Source organism: Cynocephalus volans, chromosome 9 (genome assembly GCF_027409185.1).
Source record: "Cynocephalus volans isolate mCynVol1 chromosome 9, mCynVol1.pri, whole genome shotgun sequence".
NCBI lineage: Eukaryota > Metazoa > Chordata > Mammalia > Dermoptera > Cynocephalidae > Cynocephalus > Cynocephalus volans.
Genome location: NC_084468.1, coordinates 5395213 through 5417225, shown reverse-complemented (window position 1 = coordinate 5417225; position 22013 = coordinate 5395213). Strand labels below are relative to the sequence as shown.

The window sequence follows — 22013 nt, the reverse complement described above, 5'->3', positions numbered from 1 at the left end:
GAGGATTAGGGGAGGCACCCATGCGAAGGCGCGACAGCGGCCACTTCCCTTCTCCCCATTTCCTTCCCTTCCAAAGTGGCTCCACAGATGGACTCCAGCTGCAGGGCTCGGTCCAGCCTGCGCGGGCGCTGCCCTGACTTGCCGGTGACCTGGCTTAGCCCTGCCCCGTGGGCCACGGTCTCTCCGGCCGCGTGGTGACAGGGGGGAGACCACCTACGAGGGTACCTGGCTCTCAGGACCCTTGGATTCGCCCCACGTTGCAGCCACACGCGGGTAAACCGCGAGGTGGGAGTGGGAGGGTGGGAGGTCCATCGGTGTGGGCGTGGCTACGTTGGTGGGAGGGGCTAGGCCAGCAGTTGGGTGGGCGGGGCTACACCGAGTGGGCGAGGTTAGGCCAGGAGTTGTGTGGGCGTGGCTACGCCGAGTGGGAGGGGTAGGCCGCAGTTGGTGGGCGTGGCTACGCCGGGTGGGCGTGGTGCCGTGGTTGGAGTGTTGTCCGCGGAGTACCCCTGCCTCACTTGAGATCTGCGTCCCATCCCGCACTCTCTTGGCCGTGGATCTGTGCGGAGCCCTGTCTATCTGACCCCACAGCCTGTGGCCTTTCCTCCGGGCCATGTGGTCACCCATCATGGTCTGGCCCAGGTCCCGTGGGGGAAGAACAGGGAATCTAGGCATAGCCCAGACCCCGGAAACTCTAAAGGCAGAAACATTAGGGAACCAAGAACCACCTTCTGAGACACAGGCACCCCTCCCCAGGAGGCTCTCAGCCCTCCGTCCTCCCATTCTGGCCCTGGTCCTGTCCTGTGTCCAGACAGCAGCTACCTGGGTTCTCTCACCTCCTACCGTCCCCTCCTGTCCATCCTCCCTGGGCTACCAGAGGGACCCTGCTGAAATGCAGGCCCATCCCAGTACTCCCCGTAGCCCCGAGTCACATAGACAGGCCTCTGCCTCATTCAAGGCCCTTCTTAGCTGTGCGCTGCCTACTTGGTCTCTCATCTCTCTCTATTCCCTCCCAGAGGTTTCCAGGTCCTTTGCTCACGTGGCCGCCCCAGGTTTCCTAGATATAACCTGCATTTTCTCGTCTCTGATCACAATCCTTCCGCACCCCACCCCGCCCCCAGCCTGCCCCAGCCCAGCCTGGTACTGCCACTCTGCCCCAGGCCCTGTTTAGGGCTCCCTGGGCAGTTCCAGGTCTGGCTGGGGGAGGAGCCCTGGACTGGGAACCATAGCCCTGAGATCACTGCCCACCCCAGGCTGCCTCCCTGGGTGACCCAGGCAGACCCTGCCCATCTTTGGCCTCAGCATCTTCAGCTTCTCCAGGGCTTGGGCTTAAGGGATTCCATGGGAAAGGGAGTCTCAGGCTCACAGTCTGCCCTTGTCTCCCAGAACCGTTCCAGGCCTGGACGGGCTTCTACACATCCCGCAGCACGCTCAAAGGGCTGGCGCGGCGAGCCAGCGCCTTGTTGTATGCCGGGGAGTCCATGTTCACACGCTACATGTGGCCAGCCCCCCATGGGCCCCTGGACCCGGCCTGGGCCCTGCAGCAGCTGCAGCAGCTCCGCTGGGCTGTCTCTGAGGTAACACCACACTTCTCAACCACAGTAGCAGGACTCGAACCTCCCCTTGTACATTTCCCCACCCTTGTCCCAGCAAATCCTCCCAGTGCCTGAGCACTAGAGGCCCCACTTTACAGATGAGAAAACTAAGGTTCCCTTTGGTCACAAGTGCATTGTGAAGCTGGCCCAAGGCTGGGCCCAAGGACTGACAGCATCCAGCTGGTGGCCTCATCAAGCTTTGTAGCTGATTTTACCAAGAGGGATAAAAGACAAAGTGGAGTAGCATTTGCTTCAGACTGTCCTGCCTGCATCCAAGTCTCAGCTCAGCTGTGTGACCTCAGGCATGTGACTTTCCCTCTCTGAGCCCTAGTCCCCCAATCCCCCCAACCCTGCCCCAAAGGAGGAGAATGACACGCCCACCCCAGAGGATGTGGGGGCAATTGAATGTGATAATATACATAACCTGCTTGGCCCAGTGGCTGCCACGCAGCAAATTGTTCATAGATTTCCAACTCCATTCATCCCCCACTGTACAGATGGGAAAACTGAGACCCCAGAAGTCCTGTGACCTGTCTTTGGTCACCCATCCAGAAAAGAGCCACGCTGGCCGTGACATTTTTACAGTTACCTAAAGGGAAGTGCTGGCAGAACGTGACCTTGTGTTTGAGGAGAATTGGGTTTAAAGAGACTTTAAGTCCATCAGAGCAGGGTCAGCCAGGTGCCTTCACCTGTGGAGCCTCGGTTTCCCCTTCTGTGAAGAGGAGATCATCTTGCCTCTACCTCAGTGCAAAGGAGTGTAAACGTCACGTTGTACGGACCATGCCTGGAACATACCAGCTGCACTTATGGGAAGATTAGGTCATGGAGAAGCTGGGTCCTTTCCAGAAGTATGGTTTCTGCCAGAGATGGAGGACAGCGCAATGAGTTTCCACAAGGTCAGGAAAAGTTGGCAAGTCCACCAGCCTCTCTTAGCCTTAGTTTCCTTTTCTGTAAAATGGCAGGGACTCCCACCTTCCCCACTGGCACCTAGTGAGAGGGAACTAGAGCCAGCACATAGTAGGTGCCAGGCCCTTGTAGGCGCCTTGTAGGTACCTTGCAGAGTCAGGTCCTGAGCCTGTTCTTCCTTGACTCTGGGGGTGCCACAGGTCCAGCACCACGACGCCATCACTGGGACTGAGTCCCCCAAAGTGAGAGACATGTACGTGGAGCACCTGGCCTCAGGGATGCTGGGCGTGCGAAAACTGATGGCCTCCATCGTCCTGGACAGGCTGCGGCCCAGGGCAGGGGAGTGGCGAGCAGCCCCAGCAGCTGACTCAGGTAAGCCAGGTCCCTGCAGGGAGGCTGTGGCCCCTTTCTGAGAAGAGAGCCTGGGAGGGTCAGGGGAGGGGGCTGGACAACCTGAGCTTCAAATTCTGAGTTCGCATCCCCCGCGTACCCGTTGCCCGTGGCACAAACTTGGACAAGAGGCTTCACACCTCTGAGCCTCCATTTCCTCATCCTTGAAATGAGAAAGGATTGGTGTGGCAATTAGAGCAAGAAATAGCTGCTGACAGGTTCTGAGCATTTACTCAGTGCTCTTCATGCAGTATTTAATTTCATGCCTCACAGATCTCCAGGATAGGAGCTGTAGTCCTCAGTTTATAACTGAGGAACCTGGGACTGAAAGAGGTCATGTACTAGCCCAGGTCACACAGGTAGGAGGGAGCAGAGCATGGATTTGAACCCTTAAGCCAGTTCTCCTCTGCAGAGGGGATGTGGGGGTCTTCGGGGGCCTGGTCCCATCCTGGCTCCCGGCACTCCCTCCTGTCCTCAGTTTGGCTGCACATCATTTCGGGGCAGCCATTGGAGCTGCCTTTTTGACCGAGATTTTACATGCATAGAGTAACCAATTATACCAGTTCGCCTGAACTGAGGAGATTCCAAAGCCAGGAAAATCCCGGGCAAACGGGGATGAGTTGGTCTCCCTCTGTGTGCATGAGATTTTCCCATGCCCAGGCCCCAGCTGCCCACCCTCAGCCTGCACTCTGGTCATCATGTCATCTCGCACTTCCTGATGTCCCAGCTCTGGCCGTCCCACTGCCCTGGCAGTGTTTGGGCCGTGCCCTCCACCTGCTCCACCCTTCCCCTCCTGTCTCTGTCCGTGTGTGTAATCCAGTCCGAGCTGCAGACTCTGGAAGGCCCCCTGAGATCAGGGGTGGAGCAGACAGGGCCTCTGCCCTTGGGACAGCAGTCTGGTGGGAGAGACAGTCGCAGAAAGAGAGCCGTGACCTGGGTCTGACTTCCCTGCCAGCTGGGGCCGTTGGTGAGCTGTCATGCCGATGATATGCTCATGTCATCCAACGTGCACACAGGGAGGCTGCCCTGTGCAGTGAATAGATACCAGGAAAGGCGGCCCAGGCGGAGGGAACGGCCAGGGCAGAGGCAGGGAGGCTGGCAGTGTGAGCTGTGTTCAGGGATCCAGGAGTCCTCAGAGGAGGCCAGAGTGTACGGCACATGGGACAGCAGGACGAAGAGAAAGGGAGGCCAAAGCCATGTCGCAGGGGCCTCGAATGCCAGGCTGGGGAACTGGACTTGACCCTCCAGCCTCCAGAGAATTCTACAGTCGCTCGCAGTGCCAAGCACTCAGAGTTTTGGAGCTGGGCCTTAGAAGCTGGGTCACCTTGGGTAGGTGATTCTTCTTCCCTGGGCCTCAGTTTCTTCATGTAAAGTGGGCTAATGGGGAGAGATGCATGAGGAGCAGATGGAACCTCAGCTCTCGGGGGCCACTGTGTGTTCCTGTCCGCCTCCCCTGCCTCAGAACCCAGACCAAGCCTACCCCCCGCCCAGCTCCCCTGGGAGCTCTGGAGGGCTGGGTCTCACCAGCCTGTTTCCCTCACCCGGGGGTCTCAAGTAAGTCCAGTGGCAGCCTGTTCTCTGTGTGCAGGCACAGGGCCTACAGGACATTTTGTCGTGGTCTACAACCCACTGGCCTGGACAGTCACCACCATCGTCACCCTGACCGTGGGCCTAGCTGGAGTCAGCGTCACAGATGAGTCAGGCCACCCTGTGCCTGCACAGGTATGGATGCAAAATGCTGCTGGAGGGGTATTTGCCATTTGCAGATACCTGCTCCGGGTTAGGCACTTTACGCACGTGATCTCTACTGACCCTGCAAGGAAGGCCCTATCGCCTCTGTTTTACAGGTGAGGAAACAGGCTCAGGAAGGCAAAGTGTCTCTTTTCTCTAACACCCTCTGAGTGTCTTAAAATTCAGTTCAGTTCTGAACCAACTACCTTGAGTTATCGTAGACCCCACAAGTTAGAGGCTCAGTCCCCACAAGACCCCCACTCAGACACCAGCCACAAATGGGGTTCCCAGGCTACTGCACTTCTGTCCAGCTGATGACAAATTCAGGGTCCCCTTGAGGACTCTGAGACCCACTGAAGCTAAGGGACATGCCTGTGGTTCCCCATGAAGTGAGAGGTGGAGCAGGCTCCACGTCCAGGCCCCATGCTGGGCACCGTGCCCGCGCAGTGACATGCTCACACCATGGGACGTAAGATCCTCATCTGTCATAATCTGTTTGTGCTCCTGTAACAAAGCACCATAGACTGGGTGGCTTAAATAACAGACATTTATCTCTCACAGTTCTGGAGGCCAGAAGTCCAAGGTCAAGGTGCCGGCACAGTTTTGGGGGAGGGCCCTCTTCCTGGTGGCCATCTTCTCATTTTATCCTCGCATAGCAGAGAAGAGCGAGCTCTCTGGGGTCCCTTTTTCCAGGGCACTCCCTAATCCCATTCATGACCTGGTCACCTCCCAAAGGCCCCACCTCTAACACCATCACACAGGGAATGAGGATTTCAGCATTTGGGGGACACCAACTTTCAGTCCATTGCATCATTCACACCGAATGAGAGTTAGGAAACCGGCGTCCACAGCTCACCTTCTTGTCCCTGCTCCCATTCCTGTTCCCCAGGCCCACTTCTACTGTCCCCTGTCTCCAGCAGGGTCTCACGGTGTGGAAGCCTCCCTCACTCCCCTCCCTTCAGGAATATTTATAATGTAATGTGACTTTCCACTCTGGCATGGGGAAAGGCCTTCAAGAGTCTTAAAGGGGTGCTCTAATGGAGGTGCTGATGTTGGGGGCAGGGCCCAGGCTGCCTCTTTCCGCATCACCCAGACACCCAGACATCCAGAGTGAGTCGGATGGTCCGTTCTCGTCCCCTTCCACTGCCTGGAGCCAACACCGGTTCCAGAAGGCAGCCTGTGCATTGCTCAGCGACCCTTTCTTGGGGGGATGAGACGGGGCTGACATCACTCAGTCATTCAGCAAACACCCAGACACCCACTCTGGGCCCTGCCCTGGGCCGGATGCTGGGTGCCTGGACATGAGTGCGGCCCGGGCCCCAGATGTGGACACTTATGGAGTGGGGTGATGACTCGGAGCCAGGGAATGAGAAGGAGTTGGTCTGGCAAAGGGAGGGGAGGGGGGGTATGGATTTGAGCAGCCCCAACGTGTAACACCCCTTTCCCCACCCAAATATGTGTGGAGCTCCCACTGTATGTCTGGCCCTGGGGATACTGTACTAACCAGACAGACAAGAATCACTGCCATTAGGAGGCTTCTAATCTAGAATGTGATAGACAGTGACCACTGTGATGGGGCAGGTTACAGGGGCGGTGACACATTTTTAAATAGCATGGCTGGTCGCGTCAGTGCAGGAGCAAGCGAGTGAAGAACGAAACATTTGCTGTTTCTGATAATTGGAGGACGTGGGTGGCAGTCACGGGATTGCTAATAGGGCTCCCAAAGGGCCTCCCCACAAGAGCTCAGAACAGCATGCATTAGCTGGAGGGCCAGTCCACTGGGCTGAGTGTGCCCGGTGACCTCTCCTAACCCCCTCCCCAAATCAGATTCCTCAGAGGTGGGCAGAGGCCAGGAGGATTAACCTGGAAAAGTCCCTCCACATGGAAATTAGAGGGTTGGAGACTGCGCCCTCCCAAGAGAAGAGAACAGCATGAGCAAAGGCTCAGAGGCAGGAAACCACAGGAGTGTGGGGAAGGACGGGCAGCTGGAGAGGCCAGAGCCCAAGGAGACTAAGGAGTGAACAAGGCAGGGGAGGGAGAGGGGGCTGACCCCGGTGGCCTGAAGGCCCATCCCCCAGGTTGTAGCAGTGAGGGTCTTGAAAAGCCTCTCTGGTTGCCGGGGCCAATGGGTTGGTGGGGACAGCAGGACATATGGGAACAGCGTGAGGATGCTGGGTGGTCATCCAGGGAGGGGCCGTGGCAGCTGTGACAGGTGGAGGCCACAGGGGAGAGCCAGAGGCTCTGACGGTCTGCAGGACGTAAGTGGACAGGCCTCGGTGGGGGTGGGGGTGGCTGGGGGTCAGGGGGCAGATGCTGTGAGGGGCAGGGAGGCTCAGGGGTGGGTGCTGGAAACACCATCAGTGGATGGGGAATGCTGGGGGGAGCAGATGTGGGGTGAGTGAGGGATGCAGGTGGTGTCATCTGGCAGGGAGTTGTATTCGTGAGTCTTAGGTTCTAGAAGAGGTCAAAGGTTAAGACCTAGATTTGGGAGTCACACTTTTGGCTGATGAAGGAAGGTTGAAGGAGTTGGGGGTGTTGATCCTGAATAAGAGAAGTCTTGCGGGGACCGATAGCCAGCCATCTTCAGGTCACTGAAGGGTTCTCCCAGGGCTGATGTATTTCAGGGGGTCCTGGAGGGTGAGGCAGAACTGGGGGAAGATGCAGGGAGGAGAGCTGGGCACGGTCCAGGAGACGAAAGGACACTGCCGCCCCAGGGGGTAGTGAGCACACAACCCCAGCAGGTGTGCAAGCTGGGGTTACAGAGGAGGCTGGGGTCTTCCAGCCTTGAAATCCATCGTTTGGTCCCATCCTGCTGGCCTTGCAGATCCAGAACTCGACGGAAACCCCATCCGCGTATGACCTGCATATCCTGACCACAATCCTGGGCCTCAGTTTCCGGCACTACAGCATCAGGCCCAGCACAGGGGCCCAGGAGGGCACCCAGGAGCCAGCCGCCACCGTGGCCAGCACCCTCCAATTCGGCCGCAGGCTGAGGAGACACGCCAGCCGTGGGGGCAGGCGCCTGGTGCCCGTGGTGAACGACTGCTACACTGTGCTGCTCGACCAGGACACCAACCTGCTGCACAGCATCTGGGAGAGGTGAGGCGCCGCCACTGCTGGCTCTGAGGCACAGGTGTGCCTGGGGCCCATACCTGGGTGTCCGTGTGCTCACCTGCCTGGGCAAGGACCGCATGGTGGAGAGGGCCTTCCTGCTGTTGTGAGCTTTCATTTTGGGAGTGCGACTCTAGGCCAGTGCAGGAAAGCCTTTCTTATGCTTTTTTACTCCAGGACTGTTGGTCCATAGAAAAAGGGTGCATTGAGGAACTCACCTGGGGAAAAAATGTGCTATTCACACTACCCACTTTTCTAAATTTAGACAAACACAAAATCTCTGTTCAGTAAATAGTCATACAACAAGGGGCCTTGGGAATCACCTGGTCCCACCCATCCACTCATTCATGTATTCATTCATTCGGCAGCTATTTGTGGACAGTAGAAAGGGCAGCTGAGCCCCCAGGGAAGGCTCAGGCTCACGGTCAGTGGGGCAGACACCCCCTGCAGGGCCAGCCCCCACTTGCCATCACCCCCTTCCACCAGACTCAGATGCTACACGCCTAAGCCATGTCCCCACCCAGCAATTTCTAGCACTAGAGCTCATGCCGCACTGGCCTATGCCTGGCTTCCATCTGTCTCTCTTGCTTTTGAACTCCGGTGAGGACAGGGTGTTCCTTATCAGGCTCCCCAAAACCCCACCAGAGATAAGCCTTGCAAAACCAGCACCTGCCCCCTGGGCAGAAGGAGGAGGAGCTGTTGGAATTGAAGCAGGGGTCCTTGCCTCCATCAGGGAGGCCCAAGGAGGCTAAGGGAGGAGACACCCGGAGCCAGGCCTCCCGCCTTGAAGGGAATCCAAGGCGAGAGATGGGAAAACAGTGGTTCCTTATGAGGGAAACCACCTGTGCAGAAGCCTGAGGTGGGAAGCCCTGGTGTGTACAGGCACTATATTAGTCTATTTCTGTTGCTTATAACAAAATACATGGAACTGGATGATTTATATGACAATGAAATTTATTGCTTACAGTTTGGGAGGCTGGGAAGTCCGTAGTGCGGGGAATACATCTGGTGAGGGTCTTGGTGGTGGCATCAGTGACCCAGGGGTCTCACATGGCAAAAAATGGCAGAGCAGAGAGAGAGAGTGAACTTCTCAGGTGCTCTCCTTTCAAAGCCCTCAGAACCATACCCATGACCACCATTATTAACCCATTTACTAGTGCACAGTCCTACAATCCAATCACCTCTTCAAGGCTCCACCTTTTAGTTACCATAATAGGATTTCCCACCCTCTAAAGAGGGTGTCACAGTGGGAACTAAGTTTTGGGGGGACATCAGTCCACACCAGGTACCAACCCCAGAGCCGTTTGAGTTGAGGGGAACTATTTTTTCCTTATATGCAGCTTTATTAAGATAAAATTCACATAACACAATTCACCCATTAAAGTGTGTAGTTCAGTGGTTTTTAATACATTCATAGAGTTGCACAACCATCACCACAGTCAATTTTTGAACATTTTCATCACCCCAAAAAGGAACGTTATGCTGTTTGGCAGTCACTCCCCAGTTTTCTCCACCCACAAGGCCGTGGTGATTGTAACCTATTTTCTTTTTTTTTTTTTTTTTTAGTTTCACAATGCTTGTTTTAATAGGAAAAAATTTAAATGCCTGACAAATTACATGTTCTTGAAATAAAATGCTATGCAGCGCTTACAAATGCTAGAGAAGTGTATTCATTAAAATTGGAGAAATTTCACATTATGAAATTACAAAATATAACAATGACTCCATTTTTGCATAAGCATAGAAAAGGATAAGGGAAAAATGCACCTTTAGCTATTTAAATAGTTGTCTAAGTGAATTATGGCTGGTTTTAGTTTGTCTGCATTTGCTGTTTTCTTCCAATGAGCATGAATTGCTCTTGTACTTAGTTACATACACACTTCTCCTTGCACCTGCCCAACCCACCTAACTCCCATCCCCACCCTCACAAAACACTTTTTATTTATTTATTTATTTTTATTTTTATTTTTTTAAATTTTATTTTGTCGATATACATTGTGGTTGATTATTGTTGCCCATCACCAAAACCTCCCTCCCTCCTCCCTCTCCTCCCTCCCCCCCAACAATGTCCTTTCTGTTTGCTTGTCATATCAACTTCAAGGAATTGTAGTTGTTATGTCTTCTCCCCCCCCCCAGTTTTTTTTTTTTTTTTTTGTGTGTGTGTGTGTGTGTGTGTGAGTGTGTGTGTGTGTGAATTTATATATTAATTTTTAGCTCCCACCAATAAGTGAGAACATGTGGTATTTCTCTTTCTGTGCCTGACTTGTTTCACTTAATATAACTCTCTCAAGGTCCATCCATGTTGTTGCAAATGGCAGTATTTCATTCGTTTTTATAGCTGAGTAGTATTCCATTGTGTAGATGTACCACATTTTCCGTATCCACTCATCTGATGATGGACATTTGGGCTGGTTCCAACTCTTGGCTATTGTAAAGAGTGCTGCGATGAACATTGGGGAGCAGGTATACCTTCGACTTGATGATTTCCATTCCTCTGGGTATATTCCCAACAGTGGGATAGCTGGGTCATATGGTAGATCTATCTGCAATTGTTTGAGGAACCTCCATACCATTTTCCATAGAGGCTGCACCATTTTGCAGTCCCACCAACAATGTATGAGAGTTCCTTTTTCTCCGCAACCTCGCCAGCATTTATCGTTCAGAGTCTTCTGGATTTTAACCATCCTAACTGGGGTGAGATGGTATCTCAGTGTGGTTTTGATTTGCATTTCCCGGATGCTGAGTGATATTGAGCATTTTTTCATATGTCTGTTGGCCATTTGTATATCTTCCTTAGAGAAATGCCTACTTAGCTCTTTTGCCCATTTTTTAATTGGGTAACCTACTTTCTGTCTGTAGATTTGCCTGTTCTGGACATTTCATGTAAAGGGAATCATAGGATATGTGGTTCTTTTGTGGCTGGCTTGTTTCACTTTGCATAATGTTTTCAAGGTTTACCTGTGTTGTAGCATGTGTCAGTGCTCTGTAGCTTTTTATGGCTGAACCATACCTCACCGCGTGATGTGCCACATTTAGTTTATCCATTCTTCAGTTGATGGACATCTGGCTTGTTTCCACATTCTGGCCGCTGTAAACACTCGTGAGACTGTGTGTGGACGTACGCTTTCATTTCTCTTGGGTCAGTGAAGTGGTACCTCATGGTTTTGATTCGCACTTCCCTGCTACAGACATTGAGCTTATTGGCCATTTGTATGTCCTCATTAGAGAAATGTCTACTCAGATTCTTTGCCCATTTTAAAATTGGTTGTGTTTTTATTATTGAGTTGTATGGTTTTATTATATATTCTAGATACAAGTCCCTTATCAGATATATGATTTGAAAATCCTTTCTCCCAATCCATGGGTTGTCTTTCCACTCTCTCAGTGGCCCTGGGGGAGTTTTTTGGAAGGAAGCTGGAGGCAGGGATCTAGGACCAGAGGTGAAGGGCTCTCATGCCAGACGGATGAAAACGATTCTGTTCTCTTCTCTCCTCTTGAACAGGGGCTTAGCTGGGCCTTCTCCGCCTGCCTCCTTTTCCTTCCCTTCTTTGGCTTCCTTCCCCACCCTGCCCACAACCCCACAGAAATCCCCAGAGTGGGTAGGGAGGCTGTCCAGTTCTTCATCTTCTGCCCCACGGCAAGGCCAAGTGCACAGTGGAATGTATCCTGTGCTTGGGCCACATGCATCTTTACACTGCTCTTAGACCCCTTCCTGCCCTTCCCCCAACCTATGAACTCTCCTGAACATCCTAATCTAAGGAAGTGAGCACAGGGTTTGGAGCCATGGCTTGCCCACTTCCGAGCCATGCAGTCTTGGGTGAGTGAGGTCATGTCTCCCAGCCTCGTGGTCTCTGTGGTGAAATGGGCTAGTAGCCCTTGCCTGGGGGTTGGGAGAATTTAATGAGGTAAGCGAAGGCACTGGCATGTGACACGGGGTCAGTAAATGTTGGTGTCCTTGGACAGCTCAGGGGCAGCATGATGGAAACATCCTTGCCTGGTTCCCCTCGCGGGCCCTGCAGGCCGTCTGGATGACCAGGCGCCTCTGTGGGCAGCGCCTCTGATCGTGGCCCTCGGCGCCTGCTGTGCAGCCTCTGACCTCCTATTTGTGATCCTCTTGGGGACACAGGGAAATGCAGTGCCACATCGGCTCTGGGCGGGGTCTCAAGGGCTTTCATACATGCTTTATTGCGTGGCCTCGTGGCTGTTACTCGGGCCCCTCGGAGGCTGTTTTTCCTCACTCCTGGCTCACGCTGGTGGTTGGATGGAAGGGTGTCAGCTGGTTCCACATCATGAGAATAGCATCCATGACAGAACGATGCTGTCTCTTTCTTGCCTCTGCAGACAGAGTAACCGAACAGTGCGCGTGACCCAGGAGTTCCTGGAGTACCATGTCAACGGTGATGTGAAACGAGGCCCCATCTCTGATAACTACATGTTTGCGCCCAGCAAGGCTGCAGAGCCTGCATGGGAAGCTGTGGGAATGGAGATCGTGGCCGGACAGCTCGTGACCGAGGTCCGGCAGTACTTCTACAGGTGCGGTCGGCCTCACCCTGCGCTGATCCCCACAACCCGGCTCACAGTAGGCACACACAGCAGGCGAAGGAGTGGGCGAGGCCCATCTGCTCCAGATCCCCTGCTCTTGGGCCTGCACTCGGCACATGGTTGGTGCTCGATGGAGGTTTGACGAAGAGACGATTGCTCTGGGCGCATGCTGGCTGTGTTTGCATGCACTGCGTCATGTTGGTCAGCAGCTAAGATCAGAGCTGGGACGGAGACCCAGAGTCAGTGACTTAGACGTGAGAGGAGTTCTGATTCTTCCATTACCGGTGCAGATGTCCAGGCCTGGCTTGGCCACTCCATGATATCTGAGAACCAGGATCCTCCTGCTGTATTGCTCAGCATCCAGGTGGTGCCCTTGTCCACAGGGCCCAGGAAGGCTCCTTGCCTGCCCTATCTGCCCTTCCTGCCCAACCTGCCTGTGGGAAGGAAGGAAAGAAGGAAGGAATCATCCAGAAGGCTCCCAGAGCTTTACTTACCGATGCCCTCTTCTCCTCCAGGAATGTGACTGCCCGGGATTACACATATGCGATCTACTCTCGGCTCGCCCACGTGCCACAGGGCTATGACAGGCAGCTGCTGTGCCATCGGATAGAGCAGGAATACAGGGTGGGCCCCCTGGAGCTAAACCGAGAAGCCATCCTGAGGACCAGCACCGATCTAAAGAGCCAGCAGGTCATCCACTCGGATGACAATGGCTACCAGATGCAGCAGAGGCCATACCAGGTCTACGTGAACAACAGCATCGCTCGGGTATGCCTGCGATACCCACAGGGCGCACCTCTGCTGATGGCACTTGTCCCAGGCCCTTTGAGCATCAACTGTAGTGGTAAAGGCCTCAGGAGAGAATTCTTTCAAAGCCCCTTTGCCCACATGTCTGCCTGTCCAGGGGTCAAAAGCACAGGCTCTTGGTCAGACCGGTGTCTCAGTTCTGGTGCTACCACATAGGCAGACCTCAGTTTGTACTTCAATTTCCTTTTCTTGTAAAATGCGTGCCTCATCAAAGGGTCATCCCAAGGATGAGTGAGGTGGTGCATGGCAGTGCTTAGCTAGGGTGCAGCTCACATCAGCAGGCTTATATGGTTAGAGGGCAGTGCAGCTGGGAGCCGGACCCCGGTCTGTGGGTCTCCCAAGTCGGCATCCCTGCCCCACGCCACCGCAGTGCCTCTGGGGAAGGCTGGCTGGGGTAGCCAGAGGGTGATCCCTGCCCAAGTGGCCTTTGCCCTGACTGCCAGCTTGGCAATGTTTATTTCTGCAGAATTACTATCCTATGGTTCAGTCGGCCTTTATCGAAGACAGCGGAAGCAGGCTTGTGCTGCTGTCGGAGCGGGCACATGGCATCTCCAGCCAAGGGAATGGGCAGATGGAGGTAGGAGAGGCATGGTCTATCCTGCTGCAGCCACTTGTGGCCACCTACGGGCATGCCCAGGTGCGAGGCAGAGCCTGTCAGGCAACTCTTTCCTGCAGGTCATGCTCCATCGACGGCTGTGGAACAACTTTGACTGGGACCTGGGCTATAACCTCACGCTGAACGATACCTCAGTTGTCCACCCAGTGCTGTGGCTTCTACTGGGGCCCTGGTCGGTCACAGCTGCCCTGCGCCAGAGGAGTGGGCTGGCGCTGCAGCACAGGCCCCTATTGCTGTTCGGAGAGCTGGCCGGTAAAGGAGAACCTTATCAGAGTATGCAACACTGCTACCTGAAATAAGCCAACCTGGCCAGGGTCGCCTTGGGAGGGGCTTGTGCCCTCAGGGGTTTTGGCAGCTTTGGGGCAAGAAGGGACCTCAGGGGCCTCTGGTCCAAGCCCCTCATTAATAAATCAGCAAACTGAGAGCAAACAGTGGTTCACTCAACATTGTGCAGCTAGTAAGTGCAGAGCTGGGGCTCATACCTATCCCGCCTTTCACCTCCTCCCTGTGTCTTCACCTCCATTTTCTTCCTAGATGTATCGCTTTCTTTCTTATTAGGACGTTATGTCATTGTGGTACTTCAGGTCTGGAGGCTCAGCATTTAAAGACTGTTTTTGTCTGAGTCTGGGGATGCTGTCACCAGGTGAGGGTGCTTCTGGTCCACACTCTAATCTGTAAGGTTCATGCTTTGCCTGCACTGAGGCTTTGTAGAGTAGCAACCATCTAGTTCTGTATCTTTATGAAAATAGTGGAGCATGAGAAACATTAAACAATGATTACATTTAAATATGATACTTTGGAGCAGCCTTTAAAGAAGTAAAGACCTGGGTACAATTTGATACCATTCTTGCTAATCCTTGGATTCTTTTTCAACTCACTTGCAGAGGTTTTGATTAGCATATGCTTTTGGGGTTCTCCCTGCTTAGGATTCAGAGCCGGACCTTCCCAGGGCATTAGCAAGCAAGCAGGCCATCATTCACTAGTGCGACAGGCGTTTACTGAGCCCACTCTGTGCCACACGCTGTGGAGTGGGTGTGTAAGACGCAGCCCCTCTCCTGCAAGAGTTCTAATGGGCGGTCGGGTGGGGGAGTCATGCTCATACAGAACCAGGAGTCAGGGTGAAGGGGAGCCGTGCTGTCCAGGAACTGCTGCTCAGTGGGTTGGGAGGAGCATGAGACCGCAAACCGGGAGGAGCTCAGGGATCGGTTTTGGGGGATGTCAGTTAAGGTTCCTTTGTTTGGAAATAGCAGAAACTAAAGGGGCACCTAGTTGGGCAGAGCCTAGGAGAGCTCGTGGATCTAAGGAGGAGCTGGACAGGAGGCATGGCAGCTCCGGGCATCTCAGGAGCAGACGTTCGCAGCCACGTCTCCCAGAACTTTCACTGAGCTGCCTGTCCGGCTGCCTCCAGTCCCCGTGCTCCAGACTCCCAGCAGAAGGAATCTGATCGGCCCAGCAGCATCAGGGTCTGCCACAGGCTGGTTGGTGGTTTCTTCCTGGCAGCTGGGGGCCTTTCCTGCAGAGGGAGATGCCGTGTCTCAGAAAGTGCCGTGGCTGTTGTCAACTCCATCCCACCTGGCCCCACTCTGGTCTCAGCTGGTTGCAAGTGAGAGAGGCCAATGTGAACTAGCTGAGCCACAAGGAGAGTTTGTTCTGAGGCCCACATAGCGAAGGGAAGGGCAGAGGTGTGACGGGGCTCAGGGACTGGAGCGCGCACGAGGCTGCCCCTCTCCACCTCGTCTCACCTGTGCTGCTCTCTGCCTGCTGACAGTCTTTCCCCTCCTCACCAGGACTTGCCTGTGAATAGCTCTGGGGCCCCTCTCAGAGAACAGCTCTGTCTCCCCCACCCAAAAGGAATGGAGACTCGGGCTTCCCAGCCTCAAGTGCAAGTCCCGGGAAGAGGGCTGGCCTGTTAGCCCAGTTGGTCAGAGCACAGTGTTACAACACCAAGGTCAAGGGTTCGGATACCCGAACGGGCCAGCCGCCAAAAAAAAAAAGTGCTGGGGAAGGATTCTGATTCGTTCTGCTTGGGTCAGCTCCAGTCAGTGTGGCCTGGGGTATTGTGAGAAGATGGTAGCTGCGGTTGCAAGTCCAGAGTTGGAGGGAGCAGTAGCTGAGGAGCCTTCTGAGCAGAGTACCCGATAGATGATGAAACTAGGGAGGAACTGGTGTCCCAGACCTCGAATAGAAAGCAGGGCTGTGCGAGAACTTGCCAGCTGGTCCTAACAAGCTGTGTCCCCTCTCTGGACCTTATTCTCCCAGCTCCAGTTTGAGATGGCTAGACTGAGGAGATTCAAGGTCCTTCCTGCCACCCTTTAGCTCTGTGATCTCAGCAGCTGGAAACTGCTGTGTGCAGGAGGAAAGGCCCAGGTGGAAGGGCCTGCGTGGGCAAAGGCAGGGAAGTGGCAGCCTAGGGTGCTGGGGCCGCAGATGCTTCTGGCTGACGTGGTGTGGAGATGGGCAGCAGATAGGCTGGAAGGGCTGGGGCACATAGTGTAGAGCTCTGAATGCCAGGAGGAGTCTAGCCCCAAAACCCTCTCTTTGTTCTGTCCCTCTGCCTTGCAGGGACTGCCCCAAAGCCCCCAGGACCCCAGCAGCAAGAGGCTGTGACGCTGCCCCCAAATCTTCACCTGCAGATCCTGAGCATCCCCGGCTGGAACTACAGCTCGAACCACACCGAACACATGCAGAATCTTCAGGAAGGTGAGGCAGGTGTCCAAGGGGTCCGTACCCACCCCTGTCTCCCTGAGTCAGCCAGGCCCCCGAGCCCGTCACCAGATAAAGGGGCTCATCTTAGAGTTGTCACGGCTCTTATCTGGCATATGGGGAGACCCAGGCCCACAGAGAGGCAGTGAGTGACCAGAGATGCTCAGCAAGCCAGGGCAAGGTGGGCCTGGACCGCAGCCCTGTGATCTCAGCCCAGGTGCAGCCCACACCACTCTGAATGGATCCCTCCCAGCTCCCCACCCCAACTCCATACTGTTGTCCACATCCTGCCCAACCCTCAGGGCTTCCTCCTGGAGCCCGCTAATGCCCAAGTTCCCACTTGTTCTCTGAGCTCAAGCAGCCTGACTGTCAGGAGCTTACACTGACTCATTCAACAAGTGTCACTTGTGCCAGGCACTGGGGAATGAACAGTGACCAAGATAGGCAAGGTCCATGGTGTCTCTGAGCTCTTGCTCTAGAGGGGGCCAAGTCACCAGACAGAGATGACGTGATAAGGGGGAAGCCCCTAGCAGAGCATCAGGGAGGGCTTCCTGGAGGAAGCGACACCAGCCAGATATGGACTTGTCCTGTTGCTAAAGCTCCAGCTGCATTTTATCTGCCCCCTTTACACTGTGAGCAGCTCAAAGGCCAGGTCTGACCATACCTCGGCCATCCTCATGTCCCTAGGACCCTGCTCAAGGCTTAATAAAAGTCTCCAGAATTCAGAATAAAAAAGAAAAGGAAGAGGCATTAACCCCTTTTCCTTGTGAGCCTCTGCAGAAGCATGATACATGGAGATCAGCCAGAACAGGCCAAATAACACCCTGATAAAGCTGATCTTGGAGACTATGGCTCATTCCTGCAGCCAAGGTGACTTTCCAACACTGAACCCCAGCACTACCAACTCCCCCACCTGTCCCAGAAGACATGGCCACCTGCAGCTGCAACTTGTGTACATGGCCCAGCACAATTGATAACATGCTTCCTGTAAGCAGCTCGCTTCCACATGGGAAAAGGAACAGAAAGGGACTGGGCCGAACATGCCTGCCAGACCCGCTGATGAGAAGGTCCCTCCTCCCTGCAGGAGCTGCTTCTCCAGATGCTTTAAGCGCCCTGTGAAGTAGATTCCTCACCGTCCCACTGCGCTAGGAGCACGCAGAAGTGATTTTACAAACCTCATAGCTTTTGTGGTCCTTGGCAGACACTCCTATGTGCCATTCGGAAAACCAGCAGCCTCATAGCCCCGTGATGAGATTTTTAAAAATACTGAAGCCTCAGTTCTACACCCAGAGAGTTAGATTCAGTCAGCTTTGGGGTGTAGCTGCAGAGCTGGGGTTCTGTGAGCCAGGGTTTAGCAAACACTGATGTCAGTGAGGCCTTTGAACCCAGTGCTTTCCTCTAAGCCTTGCTCTTCTCATCTACAAAATGGGAGCGACAGCAACGAGCCTGCCCTGCGGGGTGATGGGGTAGGACAGAGCCCAGACACAACGGGGCGAATGGGACCGTTGCGTCAGCCGGGGTGGCAGCTCATGCTGCAGACTCTCACTGTCTTCACACAGCATAAGCTCACTCTGCCCTGTGCTCCAAGTCCACCGGGGCTCAGCAGGAAGGCCCTTCTCACTGGGCCCCCAGGACCCGCTGGTGGAGGTGGGGTTGCCACACGTGCTTCTGTGACCATCAAGGCAGGAAGGAGTGTCTGCCGGGAGGTGACCCTCACTTCTGCTCCCTTTGAGTTGACCTAGCATCAAAGGGACAGGCAAGGAGAGCACCGGAGTATTTGAGGACAGGCCCGGTGATGACCACACAGCAAATGAAGGCTGAGACTTTTCAGACGTTGCTGTCAGCCCCTGTGTGTTGTGGGAGGCCTTGGAGTCGGCTAGACCTGGGTTGGAATCCCGTCTACTGTACATCAGCTGTGTGGCTGATGACTGCCCCTCTCCGAGCCTTGGTTTCCTTGTCTGTCCAGTGGGGCCATGTCAGCTGCCTTACAGGAAAGTGGAAGATGAAATGGAGTTGATGTGTAAAGCCCTGGGTATAGACTAAGAGCATCGGGGTTGGTTGATGGGGTTCTCACCACCACCTTCCTTTTGTCCCCAAAGGCCATCAAAGAAAGGCCCAGGCAGACCTCCGCCGTGTCCTGCTGAGGCTCCACCACCTGTATGAGGCAGGGGAGGACCCAGTCCTGTCTCAGCCGGTGACAGTGAATCTAGAGGTAAACTGCCCCCGTTCCTGGCCCACCCCTAGACCACTGTGTCAGGCCTCCCCAGACGGAAAGCCAACCCCAAGCATGAAACCCCCAGCTGAGAAACCACCTTGGCAGAGATCCGTCTGGGCCTACTGGCAGATGGACTGCTGGCATGGGCTCTGCTGGGGCTGGAGGGGACATCCTCCCACCCAGCCCTCCCTTCACGTGGTCTTCTGGATTTGTCAGTTATTACAACAGGCCTGCATTTTATTTCTTTCTTGTTTATTCCTGTTGTAAAGCTTTTTTCTTTTCGTGGCTGGCCTGTACACGGGTGCAAACCTCTGACCTTGGTGTTATCAACACTGCACTTTAACCAACTGAGCTAACCGGCCAGCCCCTCTTGTCGTAAAACATTTTAAACAACAGATATCATTTGTGTAATCAGAAAACAGATTCTCCCATAGAGTTCCTTTGAAGATAACTTACACAACCCAGGGTCCATGTCCAGACACCTCCACTGGGGCATCTTGGACACCCCCATGCCTCTGGGCCTCAGTTTCCTCACCTGTAAAGTGGGGGGAGGTAAGAGTTCTTTGTCCAAAAGGCTGTTGAGAGGTTCTGGCGAGGTGATCTGTGCACAAACGCCTGGCACCGAAGGGGGCTCATCAGGAATCAGTTCCCCCTCCCAGGCCCCTTTCCACATTCCCCTCCTGGCCCCGACATTGCCCTCTGAGCCCCAGCTAGCAGGTGAGGCTTCCACTGCCAGCCTGACCACATTCTCTCCCCGGGAGATACAACCTGAGACTCCGCATTTCCTCAGTTTGCATGCTTTCCAGGGGCTATGAGCTCTTCATTCCGTTTCCTGCTCACAGAGAATTTCTGTAAGTCTCTGTGCCGGGCCTTGGGGCTTCTTCAGCATCTGTGTCCTGAATGGAATCCAAGAGAAGCCCCAGTAACCTCCCTCCCTGGCGCCTCCCGCATGCCCCCCACCAGTCTTTGCTCTTACCAGTCTCCTGGCCGGGCTGTGGGCCCCGTGGAGAGCTGAGAATGGGTTGGGGCCATCCAGGGCTCTGGCACCCATTACAGGGCCTGGTGTCTGATGGGTGCTGAGCCACTGCACCAACGGGAGCAAGGACAACACATGTAGCATTTGGAAGTCGGCCACCCTGTGCTGCCCCATTGTACTGGTGAAGGCGCAGAGGCCCTGAGAGGAGATGGTTGGGGTGCACACCTAGACCCTGGCAGAGCTGCAAGGGCATTTACAGTTAGCAGTATGTTTACGGCAAGTCACAGAACACCCACCAGGAGTGCTTGGAACAGGGGACAGTGTCAGCAGTCCAGCTGCCCAATGCTGTCGTCTTGGGTCTGGTCACCATCACCTTCCCACGCAGCCATCGCTAGCATGGTGGTTTTTTGTCTCCCTGCCATTCTCCTCCTGGCTAGAAGGCAGCACAGGCCTCCCTCACAAGCAAATTTAAAGGCAGAAGCAGGACGGCTGGTAGCAGTGAAAGGGGACTTGCCCTAGAGTGGCTCTCAGCTCCAGTCAGCACAGGAAGCTTCTCCTAGAACTCCCCAACCCTCCTGCTCAGCAGACCTGTCCAGAACTGCATGGGCCTCCCAGCTCTCCACGCTGCAGGGGAGGCCATGAGGACGCTTATTTGGAAAGGGGGGCTGGAATAACCGTGACTGGCTTCATCCCTCGGCTGGTCACGGTGCAAGCTGAGCCATGCTGGGGAGAAGGGGGACCGATGCTCAGCAGCTCCAAATGCCTGCTCATCCAGCTCAGCCACCTGGTGAAGCACACGCCTCCTAGCCTCAGTTTTCTCATCTATTAAATAGGCTGCTGATCCTGTCCTTGCAGATTTGCTGTGAGAATTAAATGAGGGGGGTGTGTTAGGCGTGCCCTGCCACTGTTTTGGTTCTCTGCTCAGATCCGGGGCATCTGTGTAGCTCACCCCTCTCTGCACTCCTGTCCCTGCAGGCCATGCTGCGGGGGCTGGGGTCTGTGGCAGCCGTGGAGGAGCGCTCGCTCACAGGGACCTGGGATGTGAGCACACTGGACCGCTGGAGCTGGAGGACAAAGACTGGCCACCAGAGAGGTTTGGGAACCCCTGCTTTAGGCTCCAACCCAGGAAGGATCGGGAGCTGGACAGACCTGGCTCCGATCCAGACATCTGCCCCTCACAGCCTCTGTGACCTTGAGTGGCTGCTTTCCCTCGCTGAATCTGCAGTCCTCCTTTATCCACCACAGTGCATTAAGAAAGGCTTGGGTCCATCTCCACCTGCCAGGGTTCCCAACAGGTGCGCACGTGTGCTTGCATGTGTACGCACATGCACACACAGACCACACTCCCTGCCTGTGCCCTGGGTGAGAGCCCTGAACTCATGAGCGTGCCCGGGGTTGAGCATGCCCCAGAGCGTTCTGCCCGACTTGGCCCTGCTGACATCAGCCATCCCGTGCCTCACATCGCACACGCCACTCTCAGCTCTTGCGCGCCATGGCACCTTCATGCCTCCCGGTCTTTGCTCATGCCGTTCCCCCTGCCTGGAACACCCTCGTCTCATTCCTTCCAGCCAGCTCCTGCTCAGGCTTCTCCAAGAAGCCTCCCCCAAGTCCCCGGCTGGGTCAGGCGCCACCTCTGCTCTCATGGCCCCAAGTGTCTCCTCTGTCCCATGCACCTCCCTTTGTCCACTGCACACAGGGTAGTGCTGGGTGCATACTGGACAGTCACCAGGGGTGGGTGGATGGATGATGGAAGGAAGGAAGGAACAAATGAATAAATGGAGGAATAAAGATAGGTAGACAGACAGATGCATGGATGGATGGATGGATGCACGATGGATGGATGAACAGGCTCCCCTTCTGAAGGCGAACCCCAGGGCATGACTTCAGTAGGGTCTAGTGAAGGAAAGGGCAGGTTTTACCAAATGGTCTCAGAAAGCACTTAGTCATTGAGTGCAACACCCCACGGGGAAATGAGGCCAGTGGGGCCAGGACCAGCTTATTATTACCCTTCACCGTGGGCTGGGCCCTCAGGGAAGGGCAGAAATGCAGGAGAGGAGGGGCAGCCAAGGGCCGTCGTCACCGTGGAAGCCACAGCAGTTTGTAGACAGGTGCAGTAGACAGGAGCGAGAGGCTGGGAGCAGGCATCCTGGGGAGGAGGTGGCTCTGAGTGGCAGTGCTGGACAGTCCCCCTCTGCTCCCTCAGGCGGCTCCACCTCTCCCTCGAGGCTGCCGGGAGGCCCCACCGTCACCATCCACCCGCAGGAAATCCGGACGTTCTTCATTCACTTCTCACAGCAGTGAGCCCTCGTGCAGGCCGCTGCCTCCGGGGACACCACGTCAGGGGACAGACCCAGGACACAGAAGAGCAACGTGGATGGGCCAAGGGGGAATAAGCTGCTCATCTGGCAGTCTAATGTCAGG

The 22013-nt window shown here is 55.0% G+C and overlaps 1 protein-coding gene across 2 annotated transcripts in view; it reads left to right on the top strand.

Moving 5' to 3' along the window:
• The window catches only part of MAN2B2 (mannosidase alpha class 2B member 2), a 41111-nt gene extending 19098 nt beyond the window's left edge, over positions 1-22013 (top strand). The window contains exons 8-19 of one of the 2 annotated variants that reach the window (XM_063108220.1): positions 1387-1577; positions 2702-2873; positions 4480-4613; positions 7447-7721; positions 12075-12266; positions 12791-13043; positions 13549-13659; positions 13758-13950; positions 16261-16398; positions 18501-18613; positions 20568-20685; positions 21796-22013. In XM_063108220.1, the coding sequence (XP_062964290.1) occupies positions 1387-1577; positions 2702-2873; positions 4480-4613; positions 7447-7721; positions 12075-12266; positions 12791-13043; positions 13549-13659; positions 13758-13950; positions 16261-16398; positions 18501-18613; positions 20568-20685; positions 21796-21893 (1988 nt within the window). In that variant the 3' untranslated portion in view covers positions 21894-22013. Of the gene's footprint in view, positions 1-1386; positions 1578-2701; positions 2874-4479; positions 4614-7446; positions 7722-12074; positions 12267-12790; positions 13044-13548; positions 13660-13757; positions 13972-16260; positions 16399-18500; positions 18614-20567; positions 20686-21795 lie in introns of both variants that reach the window. The other variant, XM_063108219.1, reaches the window with a different exon arrangement.